The sequence below is a fragment of the Periophthalmus magnuspinnatus genome, chromosome 19 (genome assembly GCF_009829125.3).
Source record: "Periophthalmus magnuspinnatus isolate fPerMag1 chromosome 19, fPerMag1.2.pri, whole genome shotgun sequence".
NCBI classification, from domain to species: Eukaryota; Metazoa; Chordata; class Actinopteri; order Gobiiformes; family Gobiidae; genus Periophthalmus; species Periophthalmus magnuspinnatus.
The window spans coordinates 103,362-122,578 of NC_047144.1; the positions used below are offsets into that span (position 1 = coordinate 103,362).

Genomic DNA, 19,217 nt, shown 5'->3' on the forward strand with positions numbered 1-19,217 from the left:
CTACACAGACTCCAGGTCTACACAGACTCCAGGTCCTACACAGTCCTACACAGACTCCAGGTCCTACACAGAGTCCAGGTCCTACACAGACTCCAGGCTCAAGGACACCAGGTCAGGAACCCACAACCACAGCTCACTGTTCAGACAGGTCCTACACAGACTCCAGGTCCTACACAGTCCTACACAGACTCCAGGTCCTACACAGACTCCAGGTCCTACACAGTCCTACACAGACTCCAGATCCTCCACAGACTCCAGGTCCTCCACAGACTCCAGGTCCTACACAGACTCCAGGTCCTCCACACTCGCCTGATGTTATTTTTGTGTTCCGTGTGTTTCAGGAGGTGATTTTCCTGTGCGTCCGAGGGGAGCCTGTGCTGTTCCTCCACAAAGACGACGACTTTGTGCCGTACACTCCGAGGAGAAAGGAGAACCTCCACGAAAACCTGCACGAGCTGAAGAACAAACATCTGGAACATCTGGAGAAGGACGAGGCTGTGGAACATCTGGAGAGCAGCATACGAAAGGAGGTGAGGGGACGCCAGGGGACATGAGGGGACATGAGGGGATATGAGGGACATGAGGGGACATGAGGGACATGAGGGACATGAGGGGACATGAGGTCAAGAACAACCATATCCTGGAACATCTGAAGAGCAGCATACGAAAGGAGGTGAGGGGACGCCAGGGGACATGAGGGGATATGAGGGACATGAGGGACATGAGGGGACATGAGGGACATGAGGGGACATGAGGGGACATGAGGTCAAGAACAACCATATCCTGGAACATCTGAAGAGCAGCATACGAAAGGAGGTGAGGGGACGCCAGGGGACATGAGGGGACATGAGGGGATATGAGGGACATGAGGGACATGAGGGGACACGAGGGACATGAGGGACACGAGGGACATGAGGGACACGAGGGACACGAGGGATATGAGGGACATGAGGGGACACGAGGGACACGAGGGACATGAGGGCTGGGGGATGAATCTCGTTCTTCTTTCTTTCAGCAGTTGTATCTTTTCTTTGATTCGTTCAAGTCTTTCTTTCTTTTCTCTTTTTTCCAGCTCTGTGACTTTGCCAAACTCAATGAAAACATTTTCTTTGTTTACAACGACATCGAGTTTTTCCGAGACGAGCCTCAGAAAATCTCCATCTCGTCTGAAGAAGACGTCCATGTGACCGAGGAGGTGTTCAAGAGGCCGCTGTTCACCGCACCCAAGTACAGGTGAGAGGAGGAGCAGGAGGAGGAGGAGGAGGAGGGAGGGAGAGGAGCAGGAGGAGGAGGAGGAGGAGAAGGGAGAGGAGGAGGAGGAGGGAGGAGGAGCAGGAGGAGGAGGAGGAGGGAGAGGAGGAGGAGCAGGAGGAGGAGGAGGAGGAGGGAGGAGGAGCAGGAGGAGGAGGGAGGAGGAGCAGGAGGAGGAGGGAGAGGAGGAGGAGGAGGGAGGAGGAGCAGGAGGAGGAGGAGGAGGAGGAGGAGGGAGAGGAGGAGGAGGAGGAGGAGGAGGAGGGAGGAGGAGCAGGAGGAGGAGGAGGAGGAGGAGGAGGGAGGAGGAGCAGGAGGAGGAGGAGCAGTCGTAGTAGTCGTGTGTCATAACGTCTTGTGAATCAAAAGGTGCAGACACAGAACTCAAAAAATGTACAGGTTTTATTTCAAAGAAAATGAAAAGGCCGAGCGCTGGGAGCCGCTGGGAGCCGCTGGGAGCCGCTGGGAGCCGCTGGGAGCCGCTGGGAGCCGCTGGGAGCCGTTGGGAGCCGTTGGGAGCCGTTGGGAGCCGTTGGGAGCCGTTGGGAGTGGTTGGGAGTCGTTGGGAGCCGTTGGGAGTGGTTGGGAGTCGGGTCAGAGGTGATCAATGTGAGTCAGGTCCAAAAAACGAGGTCTGAAGAAAAGAAGAAAAAACACAATGAAACTTGGCCCAGCTGTTCAAACGCGACGGGACGACGGACCGAGGAGCAGCGTTTGGAGAAATGAGTCTCAGCCGTCTAGATGTTCAAACTTGATGTCGTTGATGGGCCGCGGGTGAGGAGTGGGCGGAGCCATAGGTGAGGACTGCAAGATGCCCCGCCCAGCTCTAGGCACAGAGCAAAGCCGTGTCCCAATTCACCAAATGCACCGTTCGAAGTAACGTTCGAATTACCCTTCGAAGCACCCACCCGAGGAAGGGTACTCCTCCGTCTAGTCGCCTTCGTGCTGAAGTGGGACCTGGAGTGCGCCTCAGCCGCTGTCCGTGGAGAATTTGTCCCGGTGAATAAGTGGCCGTTCTCCCCCCTCAGGCGGATAAACTCCGCCGTCTGCGGAGTGTGAGGGATAATTCACTAAAACACAAGTGTGAGGGATAATTCACTAAAACACAAGTGTGAGGGATAATTCACTAAAACACAAGTGTGAGGGATAATTCACTAAAACACAAGTGTGAGGGATAATTCACTAAAACACAAGTGTGAGGGATAATTCACTAAAACACAAGTGTGAGGGATAATTCTGCTCAGTTACACAGAGATGAACAGGACGTCACTGAGAGTCGCCTCAGACAGTTTAACAGTTTCATGTCGCTCTGCTGTAGGTGACGTAAACCAGTACAAACATTTGGACGTGTGTTTTCGTGTCTTTGTTGAGTTGGCGCGGTGCATGATGGGATATCGCAGTGTGCTCGGATGCACGCTTTGGCTACAGTCCATCTCCATGGAAACGCTGGGCACATTTTCGGCCGCATTCGTCGGGTGAATGAAATGGGACACTGCGCTTATGTAAGCCCTTAAATGCACCGGTCGAAGGGCACATTTAAGGGCGCATGTAAGGGCACTTGGGCGACACGGCCACAGAAGGGACAGCACAGGAACACAGGGAAAAACTGGAATCCTGACACAGTAGTACTCATAGTAGTGATTGTAGTAGTAGTACTCCTAGTACCTCCTGAGGCCCTGTCCTCTCGGCTCTGTCTGTAGTAGTAGTAGTAGTAGTAGTAGTAGTAGTAGTAGTAGTAGTCGTCCTCTCTGCTCTCTGTTTTATTGCTGCTCTGCTCCACTGAACAAAGGTCAGAAATAAAAGTCATAAATCCTGCTGTTTGTTTGTATAGAGGGGGGGGAAGAGAGGGATGGAGAGAGAGAGGGGAGGAGAGGTGGTGGGGGGGGGAGGTGGGGGAGAGAGAGGAGGGAGGGAGAGATGGAGAGAGGGGGGAGGGACACTAAAGAAGAGAGGGATGGAGAGAGAGCGAGAGAGAAGTAAGGAGAGAGGGGGAGGGAGAGATGGAGTGAGAGGGATGGCGAGAGAGAGAAGTTTGTTAAAATGTCGCTATATTGTCGTCATGGATCATTCTCTATTTTTTTTGCGTTCCTGTTTTGTTTTTGCTTAACTGTCTTTTTTTCCTGCCGTTTTCTGTTCCAGCTACCACAGAGTACCTCTGCCCACCGAGGGAGCGCCGCTGGAGGACGAGTTTGACGCCTTTGTGAAAATACTCAGAGTAAGAACCACAGACTGTGTACAGAGCTAACCTGCTAGCATACAGCGTATATATACATGCACAGAGCTAACCTGCTAGCATACAGCGTATATATACATGCACAGAGCTAACCTGCTAGCATACAGCGTATATATACATGCACAGAGCTAACCTGCTAGCGTTCAGAACAGGTTTGATTGACAGCGTTGCTAAGCGCCCGCTCTGAGTGATGTGGGCAGGAGTGGGCGTGACCTTCATCAGACTCGCTTCTGATTGGCTCTTTGTGTGGCTTCTATAACTGCTCGCCTCGATGAGCTTATAAAGTGTTGTATTGTCCGATAATCAGGAAGTGCGCTGTTAGCATGGTAAGTTTGTGTGACAGAGTTGTGTAAAGTGCTTATAAACTCATCATGGTGAGTCATTGTGATGCTCTGATGTGTGAGGTCAGTGAGAAGTGACTTTTAAAACAGTAAAATCAGATAAAGCAGATTATTTTTATCATGAGTTTATTTCCAGCGCGTCTCTGAATGTCGCTCTCTTACATAAATCCTTTGGAGGTGGAACAGTTTGAACAGTTTGGACGTTTGACCTGATGAAGCCCCTGAAACACCTGGACAGCTTCACTGAAACGCTCTGTTCCGTCTCATGTTTAAACTTCATCATTCTTCTGTAAACGTGGCGTCGGCTCACGTCCTCCTGGGTCTGTCTTTGTGTAACATCTCAGGAAGTTTGATTCTTTATAAAAATAATATCTCATTTTTAACTTCTCTGGTCTGATTGTTAGAAACTAAAACGTTCTAAGGTCCGTGTTAAATCCTGTAGTTCAGGTGAATGCTGCTCTGGAATGATCTGGAATGATCTGGAATGATCTGGAATGATCTGGAGTTCCTAGTCCCACAGTGATATTCCTGTACATTGAGTTGTATTGTTGTATTCTTCTGTCCACAGGAGAGTCCGAGCCTGTCCCCCGTCTCCAGACGCAGTGGTCCGGTCCGTCCTCTCCCCGCCCTCCTCTTCAGTTGTCAGGTCGGAGTGGGACGAACCAACCTGGGGCTGATCCTGGGAACGCTGATCATGAACAGACTCACGGCCGACGCTCGCGGCGACATGGAGTGAGTTTAAACACGTCTCAACAATTCACACGCATGTAAAGTTAAATTTACTTAAACCGCCACATTTTTATACAGCGATGATCCATCGTCAAAGGTCAAAGGTCAAAGACACACACACACACACACATACAATTTTGACCTATTTTCAGATCATAAACTTTTCCTCAGCTCAAAATCCGTCTGTTGTCATAAAAACTCTTTTTAATCGTGAGCTTCACTGTCCGCTCTGGCTAAACTCGAGCTCTGATTGGTCAGAGCGATCACATGGTACGACACGAACGACCACGTGAGCGACGTGAACGAGCTGCAGGTTTAGAACATCAGAAGCTCCTGAAGCACAAACATTAGCTTTTATACTTTATTTATTATTCCCTCGTCTCCTTCGCGGCTCTGTGCCGCTCGATCTCGCCGCTCAAAGTCTCGCCGCTCAAAGTCTCGCCGCTCAAAGTCTCGCCGCTCAAAGTCTCGCCGCTCAAAGTCTCGCCGCTCAAAGTCTCGCCGCTCAAAGTCTCGTGGGGGAGTAGTTCAACGGCACACGGTCCGGGCAGGATGTACGTGACGGCTAAAGGCTAAACTAGCGACGTGGCATTTGACCTTTGACTTGAATGGACGCCATGTTTAGACGTGATTCTGTTACATTTAGATCAATACTTTACAGAACAGAATGAAAAAAGAGGATTTAAGTGCGTCATTAACAAATCCAAATACATCGTCTTTATTTGAAACGTTCATTTATTTCAAACGTGTTTTTTCAGAGCTGAGACAAACGGAGCTTCAGAGACAAAACCACTTTTCCAAGTGATTCAGAGCCTCATCAACAAACTGCCCAATGGACAGCAGCTCCTGCACGAGGTGGGCGTGGCTAAAACAGATTTAAAATACTTCAATTCATTTTTAAAAATCTGATCAGATTCATAGTATATATATTTTTTCCTTTCCTAACGGCGGCCTGAGCTGTTTTTTAGCACAGAGTTTTGTTCCTGTATTAATGAGGATGTTTTAGTGTGTTTGTTTTTACTTGTGTTTTACTTGTGTTTATTTGTGTGTTTCTTGTGTTTTACTTGTGTTTATTTGTGTGTTTCTTGTGTTTTACTTGTGTTTCTTGTGTTTTACTTGTGTGTTTCTTGTGTTTTACTTGTGTGTTTCTTGTGTGTTTCTTGTGTTTCTTGTGTTTTACTTGTGTGTTTCTTGTGTTTTACTTGTGTTTCTTGTGTTTTACTTGTGTGTTTCTTGTGTTTTACTTGTGTGTTTCTTGTGTGTTTCTTGTGTTTTATTGTGCGTTTCTTGTGCGTTTCTTGTGTGTTTCTTGTGTTTTATTGTGTTTCTTATGTTTTACTTGTGTTTCTTGTGTTTTATTTTTGTTTCTTGTGTTTCTTGTGTTTTATTGTGTGTTTCTTGTGTTTCTTGTGTTTTATTGTGTGTTTCTTGTGTTTCTTGTGTTTTACTTGTGTTTTACTTGTGTGTTTCTTGTGTTTTACTTGTGTGTTTCTTGTGTTTTATTTGTGTGTTTCTTGTGTGTTTCTTTTGTTTTACTTGTGTTTTACTTGTGTTTCTTGTGTTTTATTGTGTGTTTCTTGTGTTTTATTGTGTTTCTTATGTTTTACTTGTGTTTCTTGTGTTTTATTTTTGTTTCTTGTGTTTCTTGTGTTTTATTGTGTGTTTCTTGTGTTTCTTGTGTTTTATTGTGCGTTTCTTCTGATGCAGGTGGACCAGGCCATTATTCTGTGTTCACAAATGCACAACATAAAAGAAGATATTTATGAAAACAAGAGTAAACTGGAGGCGATCGGAGACGACTACGACATGCAGGTACAACGAGCTCATTTAAGAACGAGTATCCACGACAACCTGCTAGCATAGACCGTATATACGACAACCTGCTAGCATAGACCGTATCTATGACAACCTGCTAGCATAGACCGTATCTACGACAACCTGCTAGCATAGACCGTATCTACGACAACCTGCTAGCATAGACCGTATCTACGACAACCTGCTAGCATAGACCGTATCTACGACAACCTGCTAGCATAGACCGTATATACGACAACCTGCTAGCATAGACCGTATCTACGACAACCTGCTAGCATAGACCGTATCTACGACAACCTGCTAGCATAGACCGTATCTACGACAACCTGCTAGCATAGACCGTATCTACGACAACCTGCTAGCATAGACCGTATATACGACAACCTGCTAGCATAGACCGTATCTACGACAACCTGCTAGCATAGACCGTATCTACGACAACCTGCTAGCATAGACCGTATCTACGACAACCTGCTAGCATAGACCGTATATATGACACGGACCTGCTAGCATAGACCGTATATACGACACGGACCTGCTAGCATAGACCGTATATACGACACGGACCTGCTAGCATAGACCGTATATACGACACGGACCTGCTAGCATAGACTGTATATACGACAACCTGCTAGCATAGACTGTATATACGACAACCTGCTAACATAGACCGTATATACGAATGGACACGGCTAACCTGCTAGCATAGACTGTATATACGAATGGACACGGCTAACCTGCTAGCATAGACTGTATATACGAATGGACACGGCTAACCTGCTAGCATAGTACGGTTATATTAAAGGTCCTGTACCTTTTTGTCCCGCGTGTCACGTTTTTTAATTATAATAATGTTTATTTTCAGGGAAGCAGCACTAAAGATTATTTTCTAAAGAGAACGATGCAGAGCCTGGAGAGATACTTCTATTTGATCGTCTTCAACGCCTACCTCCACGAGCAGGTGTGTAAACAAGAACCACACATGTATTTAAGTGTCTCTAGTGTCCCGTAAGCCTGCTGTCCTCCTTGTTTTTCATTTTGTCCTCTGTAGTGTCCCGTAGGCCTGCTGTCCTCCTTCAGTTTTTCATTTTGTCCTCTCCAGTGTCCCGTAGGCCTGCTGTCCTCCTTGTTATTCATTTTGTCCTCTGTAGTGTCCCGTAGGCCTGCTGTCCTCCTTGTTTTTCATTTTGTCCTCTCCAGTGTCCCGTAGGCCTGCTGTCCTCCTTGTTTTTCATTTTGTCCTCTCCAGTGTCCCGTAGGCCTGCTGTCCTCCTTGTTTTTCATTTTGTCCTCTCCAGTGTCCCGTAGGCCTGCTGTCCTCCTTGTTTTTCATTTTGTCCTCTCCAGTGTCCCGTAGGCCTGCTGTCCTCCTTCAGTCAGTGGATGCGTTCTCACTCCTGGATCTACAGACTTTTATCAAACATGAACTTCTCTGAGCTCAGTGTTTCTCCAGAACTCGTCACGAAAGGAGCCAGAGTCCTGGTGAGACACTTTTTAATAATCCAGCTCCAGGGGACACTCTGTGGGACACTCTGTGGGAGACACTCTGTGGGAGACACTCTGTGGGGGACACTCTGGGGGGACACTGTGGGGGACACTCTGTGGGGGACACTGTGGGGGAACACTGTGGGGGGACACTCTGTGGGGACACTCTGTGGGGGACACTCTGTGGGAGACACTCTGGGGGGGACACTGTGGGGGACACTCTGTGGGGGACACTCTGGGGGGACACTGTGGGGGAACACTGTGGGGGGACACTCTGTGGGGACACTCTGTGGGAGACACTCTGGGGGGACACTGTGGGGGACACTCTGTGGGGGACACTGTGGGGGAACACTGTGGGGGGACACTCTGTGGGGGACACTCTGTGGGAGACACTCTGGGGGGGACACTGTGGGGGACACTCTGTGGGGGACACTCTGGGGGGACACTGTGGGGGAACACTGTGGGGGACACTCTAGGGGGGACACTCGGTTAGAACTTTTAGCTAACGTTAGCGTTTGTGTGTTTTGCAGGTTTCAGATTCGTTCTTAGCTCCAGATCTGCTGAGCACAGTCAAAGAGATGAAGGCGGCGAACTTCAGACGTGTGTCCAAGATGCCCGTGTACGGCATGTCACAGCCCAACACGGAGGTGTGTCCAATGAGACGACGTTAAGCTACACGTTTATAAACTACACGTTTATAAACTACACGTTTATTAACTACACGTTTATAAGCTACACGTTTATTAACTACACATTTATTAACTACACGTTTATTAACTACACGTTTATAAGCTACACGTTTATTAACTACACGTTTATTAACTACACGTTTATAAGCTACACGTTTATAAGCTACACGTTTATTAACTACACATTTATTAACTACACGTTTATTAACTACACGTTTATTAACTACACGTTTATAAGCTACACGTTTATTAACTACACGTTTATTAACTACACGTTTATAAGCTACACGTTTATTAACTACACGTTTATAAGCTACACGTTTATTAACTACACGTTTATTAACTACACGTTTATTAACTACACGTTTATAAGCTACACGTTTATTAACTACACGTTTATTAACTACACGTTTATTAACTACACGTTTATTAACTACACGTTTATAAACTACACGTTTATAAGCTACACGTTTATAAGCTACACGTTTATTAACTACACGTTTATTAACTACACGTTTATAAACTACACGTTTATAAGCTACACGTTTATAAGCTACACGTTTATAAGCTACACGTTTATTAACTACACGTTTATTAACTACACGTTTATTAACTACACGTTTATTAACTACACGTTTATAAGCTACACGTTTATAAGCTACACGTTTATAAGCTACACGTTTATTAACTACACATTTATTAACTACACGTTTATAAACTACACATTTATTAACTACACGTTTATTAACTACACGTTTATAAGCTACACGTTTATTAACTACACGTTTATTAACTACACGTTTATTAACTACACGTTTATTAACTACACGTTTATAAACTACACGTTTATTAACTACACGTTTATTAACTACACGTTTATTAACTACACGTTTATAAACTACACGTTTATAAGCTACACGTTTATAAGCTACACGTTTATAAGCTACACGTTTATTAACTACACGTTTATTAACTACACGTTTATTAACTACACGTTTATTAACTACACGTTTATAAACTACACGTTTATAAGCTACACGTTTATAAGCTACACGTTTATAAGCTACACGTTTATTAACTACACGTTTATTAACTACACGTTTATAAACTACACGTTTATAAGCTACACGTTTATAAGCTACACGTTTATAAGCTACACGTTTATTAACTACACGTTTATTAACTACACGTTTATTAACTACACGTTTATTAACTACACGTTTATAAGCTACACGTTTATAAGCTACACGTTTATAAGCTACACGTTTATTAACTACACATTTATTAACTACACGTTTATAAACTACACATTTATTAACTACACGTTTATTAACTACACGTTTATAAGCTACACGTTTATTAACTACACGTTTATTAACTACACGTTTATTAACTACACGTTTATTAACTACACGTTTATAAACTACACGTTTATAAGCTACACGTTTATAAGCTACACGTTTATAAGCTACACGTTTATTAACTACACGTTTATTAACTACACGTTTATTAACTACACGTTTATAAACTACACGTTTATTAACTACACGTTTATAAGCTACACGTTTATTAACTACACGTTTATAAGCTACACGTTTATAAACTACACGTTTATTAACTACACGTTTATTAACTACACGTTTATTAACTACACGTTTATTAACTACACGTTTATTAACTACACGTTTATAAGCTACACGTTTATAAACTACACGTTTATTAACTACACGTTTATTAACTACACGTTTATAAACTACACGTTTATTAACTACACGTTTATAAGCTACACGTTTATAAACTACACGTTTATTAACTACACGTTTATTAACTACACGTTTATAAACTACAGACTTGGGCGTCATTGGTGCATCACAATAATGTACTTGATTTAAAGGAGCATTATGTAACTTTTTCCTGGAGGCTGCGCCATCCACTTATCTCCGTTTTTGTTTTTAATTTGCCCGTGATGTTCCATAGTCTGGCATTAAACGTAAGTATCTTCTCCATGGAGACGAGCCGGGGAAGTTACTGGTCCAGTCTGTGGAGGGGCGACCCCGCGCACAGTGAAAACTCTTGTAAGAGTAATTACAGCTTTACAAGTTTAATATCGTACTGTGGAACATTTCAGACAAAGTAATAACATCTCCATGGAAACGGTCAATGTGCTCATCTGGTCTAGTTTGACGTAGGACGAGTCACATGATGCAGACGTTGGGACTGACCCTGCGTCTTTCAGATCATCTTAATGGCTTTAGTCATAGGTGATTTTCTCCGGCAGATGTTTGCATATTTACCATAGCATAAATGTAACGTACCCCCCCCCCTCGCCCTCGGTCTCCAGGCGTCTGCGGCCGTCCTGTCTCACCTCACAGACGACAAGAGGAGGCACCGTCACCTCCTCTGGATCAATCTACAGGAGGAACTGGTCCTGGAAGCAAACGCCCAAATCTACTCCGTCAGAGAAGCCACCAACGTGGAGCAGAAGATCACAGTGCCCTCTACTGACCCGGAGGTACTGCAGGTCAGGAGTGTACCCTGCACCACCTCCACCACCTCCACCAGCACCTCCACCAACACCACCTCCACCAGCACCACCACCTCCACCAACACCACCTCCACCACCTCACAACACACAGTGCCCTCTACTGACCCGGAGGTACTGCAGGTCAGGAGTGTACCCTCCACCACCTCCACCAGCACCACCAACACCACCTCCACCAACACCACCTCCACCAACACCCCCAACACCACCTCCACCAACACCACCTCACAACACACAGTGCCCTCTACTGACCCAGAGGTACTGCAGGTCAGGAGTGTACCCTCCACCACCTCCACCAGCACCACCACCTCCACCAACACCACCACCTCCACCAACACCACCAACACCACCACCTCCACCAACACCACCTCACAACACACAGTGCCCTCTACTGACCCGGAGGTACTGCAGGTCAGGAGTGTACCCTCCACCACCTCCACCAGCAACACCACCTCCACTACCTCCACCAACACCACCACCTCCACCAACACCAACACCACCTCACAACACACAGTGCCCTCTGGGTATTTTGTTTCACACTAAAATAATTATAACAATTTGTTCCTTTAAAACAAACATTATCCCACCTGAGCCTGACAGAGCGATTCTGCAGCAGCTCTGAGTCCTGATTGGCCGCAGCAGCTCTGAGTCCTGATTGGCTGCAGGTGCTGGGGTTTAGGTCATGACCAATCAGATCAGAGAGAGACATTTTAGGTCTAAAACAACTGGATTTCAGCTTTGAGAGAGTCATGTGACGCTCATGCTGCGTTCTGATTGGATAATCGTCTGGAGCCTAAACACCAGATTTTAACATAAACATGTCTGTGTCCTCCTCAGACGCTGGAGGAGGCCCTTAAAGAGGAGGTGTTAGGAGCGCAGAAGTGGCTGGAGGTGACGATGGAGCAGGACAAACAAATGAAGATGTTCAAACACGTCAGAACCATTCATGACATTTTCAACGAACACAAAAGATCTCACCAAGGCCTGGTCTACAGACGAGTGCCCCTGCCCGAGTACAGCGCCCCCAGGGAGGAGGTGGGTACTGCACTTACACCACTAAAGAGAGTACAGCGCCCCCAGGGAGGAGGTGGGTACTGCACTTATACCACTAAAGAGAGTACAGCGCCCCCAGGGAGGAGGTGGGTACTGCACTTATACCACTAAAGAGAGTACAGCGCCCCCAGGGAGGAGGTGGGTACTGCACTTACACCACTAAAGAGAGTACAGCGCCCCCAGGGAGGAGGTGGGTACTGCACTTACACCACTAAAGAGAGTACAGCGCCCCCAGGGAGGAGGTGGGTACTGCACAGCTGTTGGGAGTCTTGCCTGCCCTCTAGTGGTGAAAGTCAGTACCTGATCAGTGACGTCACTTCCTCCAGAAAAAAACAAATCTCCTGTTTTATTTTACATAAAAATGTCTAATGCTGTAGTTTCACCTCTACAAACATGTTCTCAAAGGTCACTGTGTGTCAGATGCCCTCCCTGTGTGTCAGATGCCCTCCCTGTGTGTCAGATGCCGTCCCTGTGTGTCAGATGCCCTCCCTGTGTGTCAGATGTGTGTCAGATGCCCTCCATGTGTGTCAGATGCCGTCCCTGTGTGTCAGATGCCCTCCCTGTGTGTCAGATGTGTGTCAGATGCCCTCCCTGTGTGTCAGATGCCCTCCCTGTGTGTCAGATGCCCTCCCTGTGTGTCAGATGCCCTCCCTGTGTGTCTTATTGTGCAGGACACTGATTGAACCTTTTTTATCCAATCAGGCACTTTGTTGCAAAGGATCATGGGTAAAAACCACATGACACGATCCCGCACACGTGTCATGGTGTGACATCACAGCGGCAGAAACATGAGGTGGGCGGGGCTTAAGGTTCAAATTAAAACATGTTCCTGCCTCACAGTTTTAAATCAGACTCTGGCCCTTTAAGAAAAAGAGTTTGTTCTTAATCAGATAAATAACGAGGTGTTTTCTGATCGTCTTCGTTTAATAAAATGACAGATGTTTAAATAAATAATAATAATAAATACACACGGTGAAAATATAAAAAATACAGTTTAACATCCAGCATTATGATGAAGAGAGCAGCTGTAACAAAGAGCATCACAACAGGAGAACATTTGTACGACTGCGCCCTCTAGTGACCTCCAGAGGTACTGCAGAAGTACTACAGAAGTACTACAGAGGTACTCCAGAGGTACTGCAGAGGTACTACAGAAGTACTGCAGAAGTACTCCAGAGGTACTACAGAGGTACTCCAGAGGTACTGCAGAGGTACTACAGAAGTACTACAGAGGTACTCCAGAGGTACTGCAGAGGTACTACAGGTCACAGTTTATTTCACTCACTTTGCAAAACAAACAAGTCGTTTTCTGTGCGTTTTATTTTACTTCATAAGAAAAAACATTTTTCCAAAAGTTAATAGAGTATTAGTATTAGTAGTAGTAGTATTGGTAGTAGTAGTAGTAGTAGTAGTAGTAGTAGTAGTAGTAGTATTGGTAGTAGTATTAGTAGTATTAGTAGTAGTAGTAGTAGTAGTATTGGTAGTAGTATTAGTAGTATTAGTAGTAGTAGTAGTAGTAGTATTGGTAGTAGTATTAGTAGTATTAGTAGTAGTAGTAGTAGTAGTATTGGTAGTAGTATTAGTAGTATTAGTAGTAGTAGTAGTAGTAGTATTGGTAGTAGTATTAGTAGTATTAGTAGTAGTATTAGTAGTAGTAGTAGTAGTAGTATGAGTAGTAGTATTAGTAGTAGCAGTAGTAGTAGTAGTAGTAGTAAACACACACACACACGTGTTTACTCACGTTAAACACACACACGTGTGTTTAGTGTTTGTGTGCTCATTGTTCACCTGTTTGTGTGTTTGTGTGCTGATTGTTCACTTGTTTGTGTGTTTGTGTGCTCATTGTTCACCTGTTTGTGTGTTTGTGTGCTCATTGTTCACCTGTTTGTGTGTTTGTGTGCAGGACTTTGACCGTCTGCTGGAGTCGATGAAAAGTGCTTTAGCTGAAGACGCTCACTCTGCGTTTGTGTTTAACTGTTCAAATGGAAAAGGACGAACAACCACGGCCTCGGTCATCGCCGTCCTCACACTGTGGAACTTTAACGTGAGTAAACACACGTGTGTGTGTTTAATGTGAGTAAACACGTGTGTGTGTTTAATGTGAGTAAACACGTGTGTGTGTTTAATGTGAGTAAACACGTGTGTGTGTTTAATGTGAGTAAACACACGTGTGTGTGTGTTTAACGTGAGTAAACACACGTGTGTGTGTGTTTAACGTGAGTAAACACACGTGTGTGTGTGTGTGTTTAACGTGAGTAAACACACGTGTGTGTGTTTAATGTGAGTAAACACGTGTGTGTGTTCAACATAAGTAAACACGTGTGTGTGTGTGTCTCTGTGTGTGTGTGTGTCATTATACCTTCACGGTGTTGTTGGCGTTCTGTCAGTGTACTGTTGTGTGTACTGTTGTGTGTACTGTTGTGTGTACTGTTGTGTGTACTGTTGTGTGTACTTTTGTGTGTACGGTTGTGTGTACTGTTGTGTGTACTGTTGTGTGTACTGTTGTGTGTACTGTTGTGTGTACCGTTGTGTGTACTGTTGTGTGTACTGTTGTGTGTACTCTTGTGTGTACTGTTGTGTGTACTCTTGTGTGTACTGTTGTGTGTACTCTTGTGTGTACTGTTGTGTGTACTCTTGTGTGTACTGTTGTGTGTACTCTTGTGTGTACCGTTGTGTGTACCGTTGTGTGTACTCTTGTGTGTACTCTTGTGTGTACTTTTGTGTGTACTTTTGTGTGTACTCTTGTGTGTATGGCTTAAATATTGTGTCATGTCATTTTTGTCTCAGGGTTTTCCAGAAATCACAGACGACGAGATCGTGAGTGTCCCCGACGCCAAGTACACGAAAGGAGAGTTTGAGGTCAGGCCTGTTTTTATTATTTATGACCTACACACTGCAGAGGTCACACTTATGACCTACACACACTGCAGAGGTCACACTTATGACCTACACACACTGCAGAGGTCACACTTATGACCTACACACACTGCAGAGGTCACACTTATGACCTACACACACTGCAGAGGTCACAGGTATGACCTACACAGATACGATTCTGATATAATTGATATTAAGGTGATTCCCAATATCCGAAAACATTTAATTAATTTACACAAAAATCAAATAAGACAAACCTGGTCCAGATGTTTACGGAGCTGGAGCGACAGAACGACTTTGTATAAATAACACTTCAAACATTCTGATTCATCACTGTCCAACCAGGATATCGACTGAACCGATACTCGGAGGTCGATATCAGACCTGACAGACCGCTCAGTATCGGATCGGTGTGTCCTACAGAACGTGGTGTTCTGTGTGTCCAGGTCCTCACTTCTGCTCAGTGAGTTTCCAAACACCAGAGTGAACGAGGTCGACGCGTAAAGTCCTCCAGACATCGCTCTGGGTCATCTGTGGTTTAGACCCGGTTTAGACCTGGTTTAGACCTGGTTTAGACCCGGTTTAGTCCTGGTTTAGACCTGGTTTAGACCCGGTTTAGACCTGGTTTAGTCCTGGTTTAGACCTGGTTTAGTCACTGGTTTAGTCCTGGTTCAGTCCTGGTTTAGTCCTGGTTTAGACCTGGTTTAGTTCTGGTCTACTCCATGAATGGAGAAAAAAAGTTAGTTAAATCTTGGGTTAGACTGGCAATGTGAATATTAATAATAATTATAATAATAATTATTATTATTATTACAATTACTAAACCGGGCCTCATTCGGGCCTCACTCGGGCCTCACTCGGGCCTCACTCGGGCCTCACTCGGGCCTCATTCGGGCCTCACTCGGGCCTCACTCGGGCCTCATTACAGTCTCTGTCTTTTGTGTTGTGACAGTGATTTTTCGTTAGATCCTCGCTGTCTCACAGATCTGAACAGACCACATGTCGCACATACACAATACGTCGTGTCAGTCACCACGGCAACACAGGGGTCGTAACCAGGAGACACGGAGCGGTCACTACGGCAACGCCACCATACGGTCAGAGAGCTGGACTTTTAACGACGATAACGGCAAATGCCACCAAGAACCACCGGGACTAAACCAGGTCTAAACCAGGACTAAACCAGGTCTAAACCAGAACTAAACCAGGACTAAACCAGGTCTAAACCAGGTCTAAACCAGGTCTAAACCAGGACTAAACCAGGTCTAAACCAGGTCTAAACCAGGACTAAACCAGGTCTAAACCAGGTCTAAACCAGGACTAAACCAAGTCTAAACCAGGACTAAACCAGGACTAAACCAGGTCTAAACCAGGACTAAATCAGGTCTAAACCAGGACTAAACCAGGACTAAACCAGGACTAAACCAGGACTAAACCAGGACTAAAACAGGACTAAACCCGGTCTAAACCAGAACTAAACCAGGACTAAACCAGGTCTAAACCAGGTCTAAACCAGGTCTAAACCAGGTCTAAACCAGGACTAAACCAGGTCTAAACCAGGACTAAATCAGGTCTAAACCAGGACTAAACCAGGACTAAATCAGGTCTAAACCAGGACTAAACCAGGACTAAACCAGGACTAAACCAGAACTAAACCAGGACTAAACCAGGTCTAAACCAGGTCTAAACCAGGACTAAACCAGGTCTAAACCAGGTCTAAACCAGGTCTAATCTAGGTCTAATCTAGGTTACAGATGTTTGTATTGGAAAAAATACCATATAACCTCCGTTCTTTCTGTGAGTGGGCTCGCCTTTCCACAGATCTGGTCATTTGTTTCCACAGAGATTAGTTTGATAAAAATGTACAAAAATAAACGTTAATGGCTTATGGACCAGAGCCGTTTAAATCCTCGTTCTTCCTGTGTGGGGCAGGTGGTGATGAAGATGGTGCGTTTGCTTCCTGATGGACACAGAATGAAGAGGGAGGTGGACACGGCTCTGGACGCCGTCAGTGAAACGATGACCCCCATGCACTACCACCTGAGAGAGGTCATCATCTGCACCTACAGACAGGTGAGGTCACACTCGGACAGTACTCCATGTGGACGCTAATCTGCTGTTCTCTATCCAGGCTGTAGTTCTGGAGATGTTCCTCTGTTGTTCTCTGTCTGGGCTGTAGTTCTGGAGATGTTCCTCTGTTCTCTGGGATGTAGTTCTGGAGATGTTCTTCTGTTCTCTGTCTGGGCTGTAGTTCTGGAGATGTTCCTCTGTTCTCTGGGCTGTAGTTCTGGAGATGTTCCTCTGTTCTCTGGGCTGTAGTTCTGGAGATGTTCCTCTGTTCTCTGGGCTGTAGTTCTGGAGATGTTCCTCTGTTGTTCTCTGTCTGGGCTGTAGTTCTGGAGATGTTCCTCTGTTCTCTGGGCTGTAGTTCTGGAGATGTTCTTCTGTTCTCTGGGCTGTAGTTCTGGAGATGTTCTTCTGTTCTCTGTCTGGGCTGTAGTTCTGGAGATGTTCCTCTGTTCTCTGGGCTGTAGTTCTGGAGATGTTCCTCTGTTCTTTGGGCTGTAGTTCTTGTAGTACCTCTATCGTCCAGTAGATGGGACCAAAGTTCAGCCGTTGCATTTGCACAGAGCTGGATCCTTTTCTCTGGGGTAAATGCTGTTCATAACCTGATTAACTCCTTCGTTTGAAGCTCTGTTTGTTGTCGTGGCTGTTGTGTTGTGGCTGTTGTGTCGTGGCTGTTGTGTCGTGGCTGTTGTGTCGTGGCTGTTGTGTTGTGGCTGTTGTGTCGTGGCTGTTGTGTGTCACATTGTGTTACTCAGATTTCACGTTTGCAGGTGTTTTGTTGAAATCTGGTTATAATCTCATAACATCAGATGAAATGATGAGTTTATTTGATGATTGTTCATATGTAAATTGATTTAAATTGTTTTATTCATTTAATTTGCCGCTGCTTTGAGATGCAGATGAGTCACTGGTCAATAGTTGTTTACTGTAGAAAGAAATGACATAAATAAAAAGTGTTTGTGTCGTGATGAGAACTAGGACTTCAAAATATCGAAAATCAAATCCTCATCAAAACTGAAACTAGTATCGAAACTAGATCTTCATTTTTCACAGTTATCGATACTAAAAAAGTCCCACTGACAGAAATGAACTTTTCCTAAGACAGACTAGACCAGGTCTAAACCAGGTCTAAACCGGGTCTAAACCAGGTCTAAACCGGGTCTAAACTGGGTCTAAACCAGGACTAAACCAGGACTAAACCAGGTCTAAACCAGGACTAAACCAGGACTAAACCAGGTCTAAACCAGGACTAAACCAGGACTAAACCAAGACTAAACCAGGTCTAAACCAGGACTAAACCAGGACTAAACCAGGTCTAAACAAGGACTAAACAAGGACTAAACCAAGACTAAACCGGGTCTAAACAGGGTCTAAACCGAGTCTAAACCAGGTCTAAACCGGGACTAAACCAGGACTAAACCGGGACTAAACAAGGACTAAACAAGGACTAAACAAGGACTAAACCGGGACTAAACCGGGTCTAAACCGGGTCTAAACCAGGACTAAACCGGGACTAAACCGGGACTAAACAAGGACTAAACAAGGACTAAACCGGGACTAAACCGGGTCTAAACCGGGTCTAAACCGGGTCTAAACCGGGTCTAAACCGGGTCTAAACCAGGACTAAACCGGGACTGAACCGGGACTAAACCAGGTCTAAACCAGGGACTAAACCGGGTCTAAACCAGGACTAAACCGGGACTGAACCGGTACTAAATCAGGACTAATCCACAACTGAACTAGGACTGAACCAGAACCAAGCCAGGTTTAAACCAGGACTAAACCAGGTCTGAACCAGGACTAAACCAGAGACTAAACCTGGACTCTACCGTGTCTAAACCGGGACTAAACCAGGACCGAACCTCGTGTGTTTAGATAGCTCCTTTAGCGTTGGTTAGCTCCTCGTGTGTTTAGATAGCTCCTTTAGCGTTGGTTAGCTCCTCGTGTGTTTAGATAGCTCCTTTAGCGTTGGTTAGCTCCTCGTGTGTTTAGATAGCTCCTTTAGCGTTGGTTAGCTCCTCGTGTGTTTAGATAGCTCCTTTAGCGTTGGTTAGCTCCTCGTGTGTTTAGATAGCTCCTTTAGCGTTGGTTAGCTGCTCGTGTGTTTAGATAGCTCCTTTAGCGTTGGTTAGCTC

The 19,217-nt window shown here is 45.3% G+C and overlaps 1 protein-coding gene across 4 annotated transcripts in view; it reads left to right on the top strand.

Annotated features, from left to right (window-relative positions):
• pald1a (phosphatase domain containing paladin 1a) overlaps window positions 1–19,217 on the top strand; it is a 290,101-nt gene that overhangs the window by 36,680 nt on the left and 234,204 nt on the right. For 3 of the 4 annotated variants that reach the window (XM_033985386.2, XM_055229721.1, XM_055229719.1), the window contains exons 5-18: window positions 342–530; window positions 1,073–1,233; window positions 3,391–3,466; window positions 4,394–4,557; window positions 5,313–5,409; window positions 6,262–6,366; window positions 7,235–7,330; window positions 7,717–7,851; window positions 8,385–8,501; window positions 10,885–11,064; window positions 11,923–12,120; window positions 14,042–14,182; window positions 14,926–14,997; window positions 16,948–17,088. In XM_033985386.2, the coding sequence (XP_033841277.1) occupies window positions 342–530; window positions 1,073–1,233; window positions 3,391–3,466; window positions 4,394–4,557; window positions 5,313–5,409; window positions 6,262–6,366; window positions 7,235–7,330; window positions 7,717–7,851; window positions 8,385–8,501; window positions 10,885–11,064; window positions 11,923–12,120; window positions 14,042–14,182; window positions 14,926–14,997; window positions 16,948–17,088 (1,872 nt within the window). Of the gene's footprint in view, window positions 1–78; window positions 112–341; window positions 531–1,072; window positions 1,234–3,390; window positions 3,467–4,393; window positions 4,558–5,312; window positions 5,410–6,261; window positions 6,367–7,234; window positions 7,331–7,716; window positions 7,852–8,384; window positions 8,502–10,884; window positions 11,065–11,922; window positions 12,121–14,041; window positions 14,183–14,925; window positions 14,998–16,947; window positions 17,089–19,217 lie in introns of all 4 variants that reach the window. The other variant, XM_055229720.1, reaches the window with a different exon arrangement.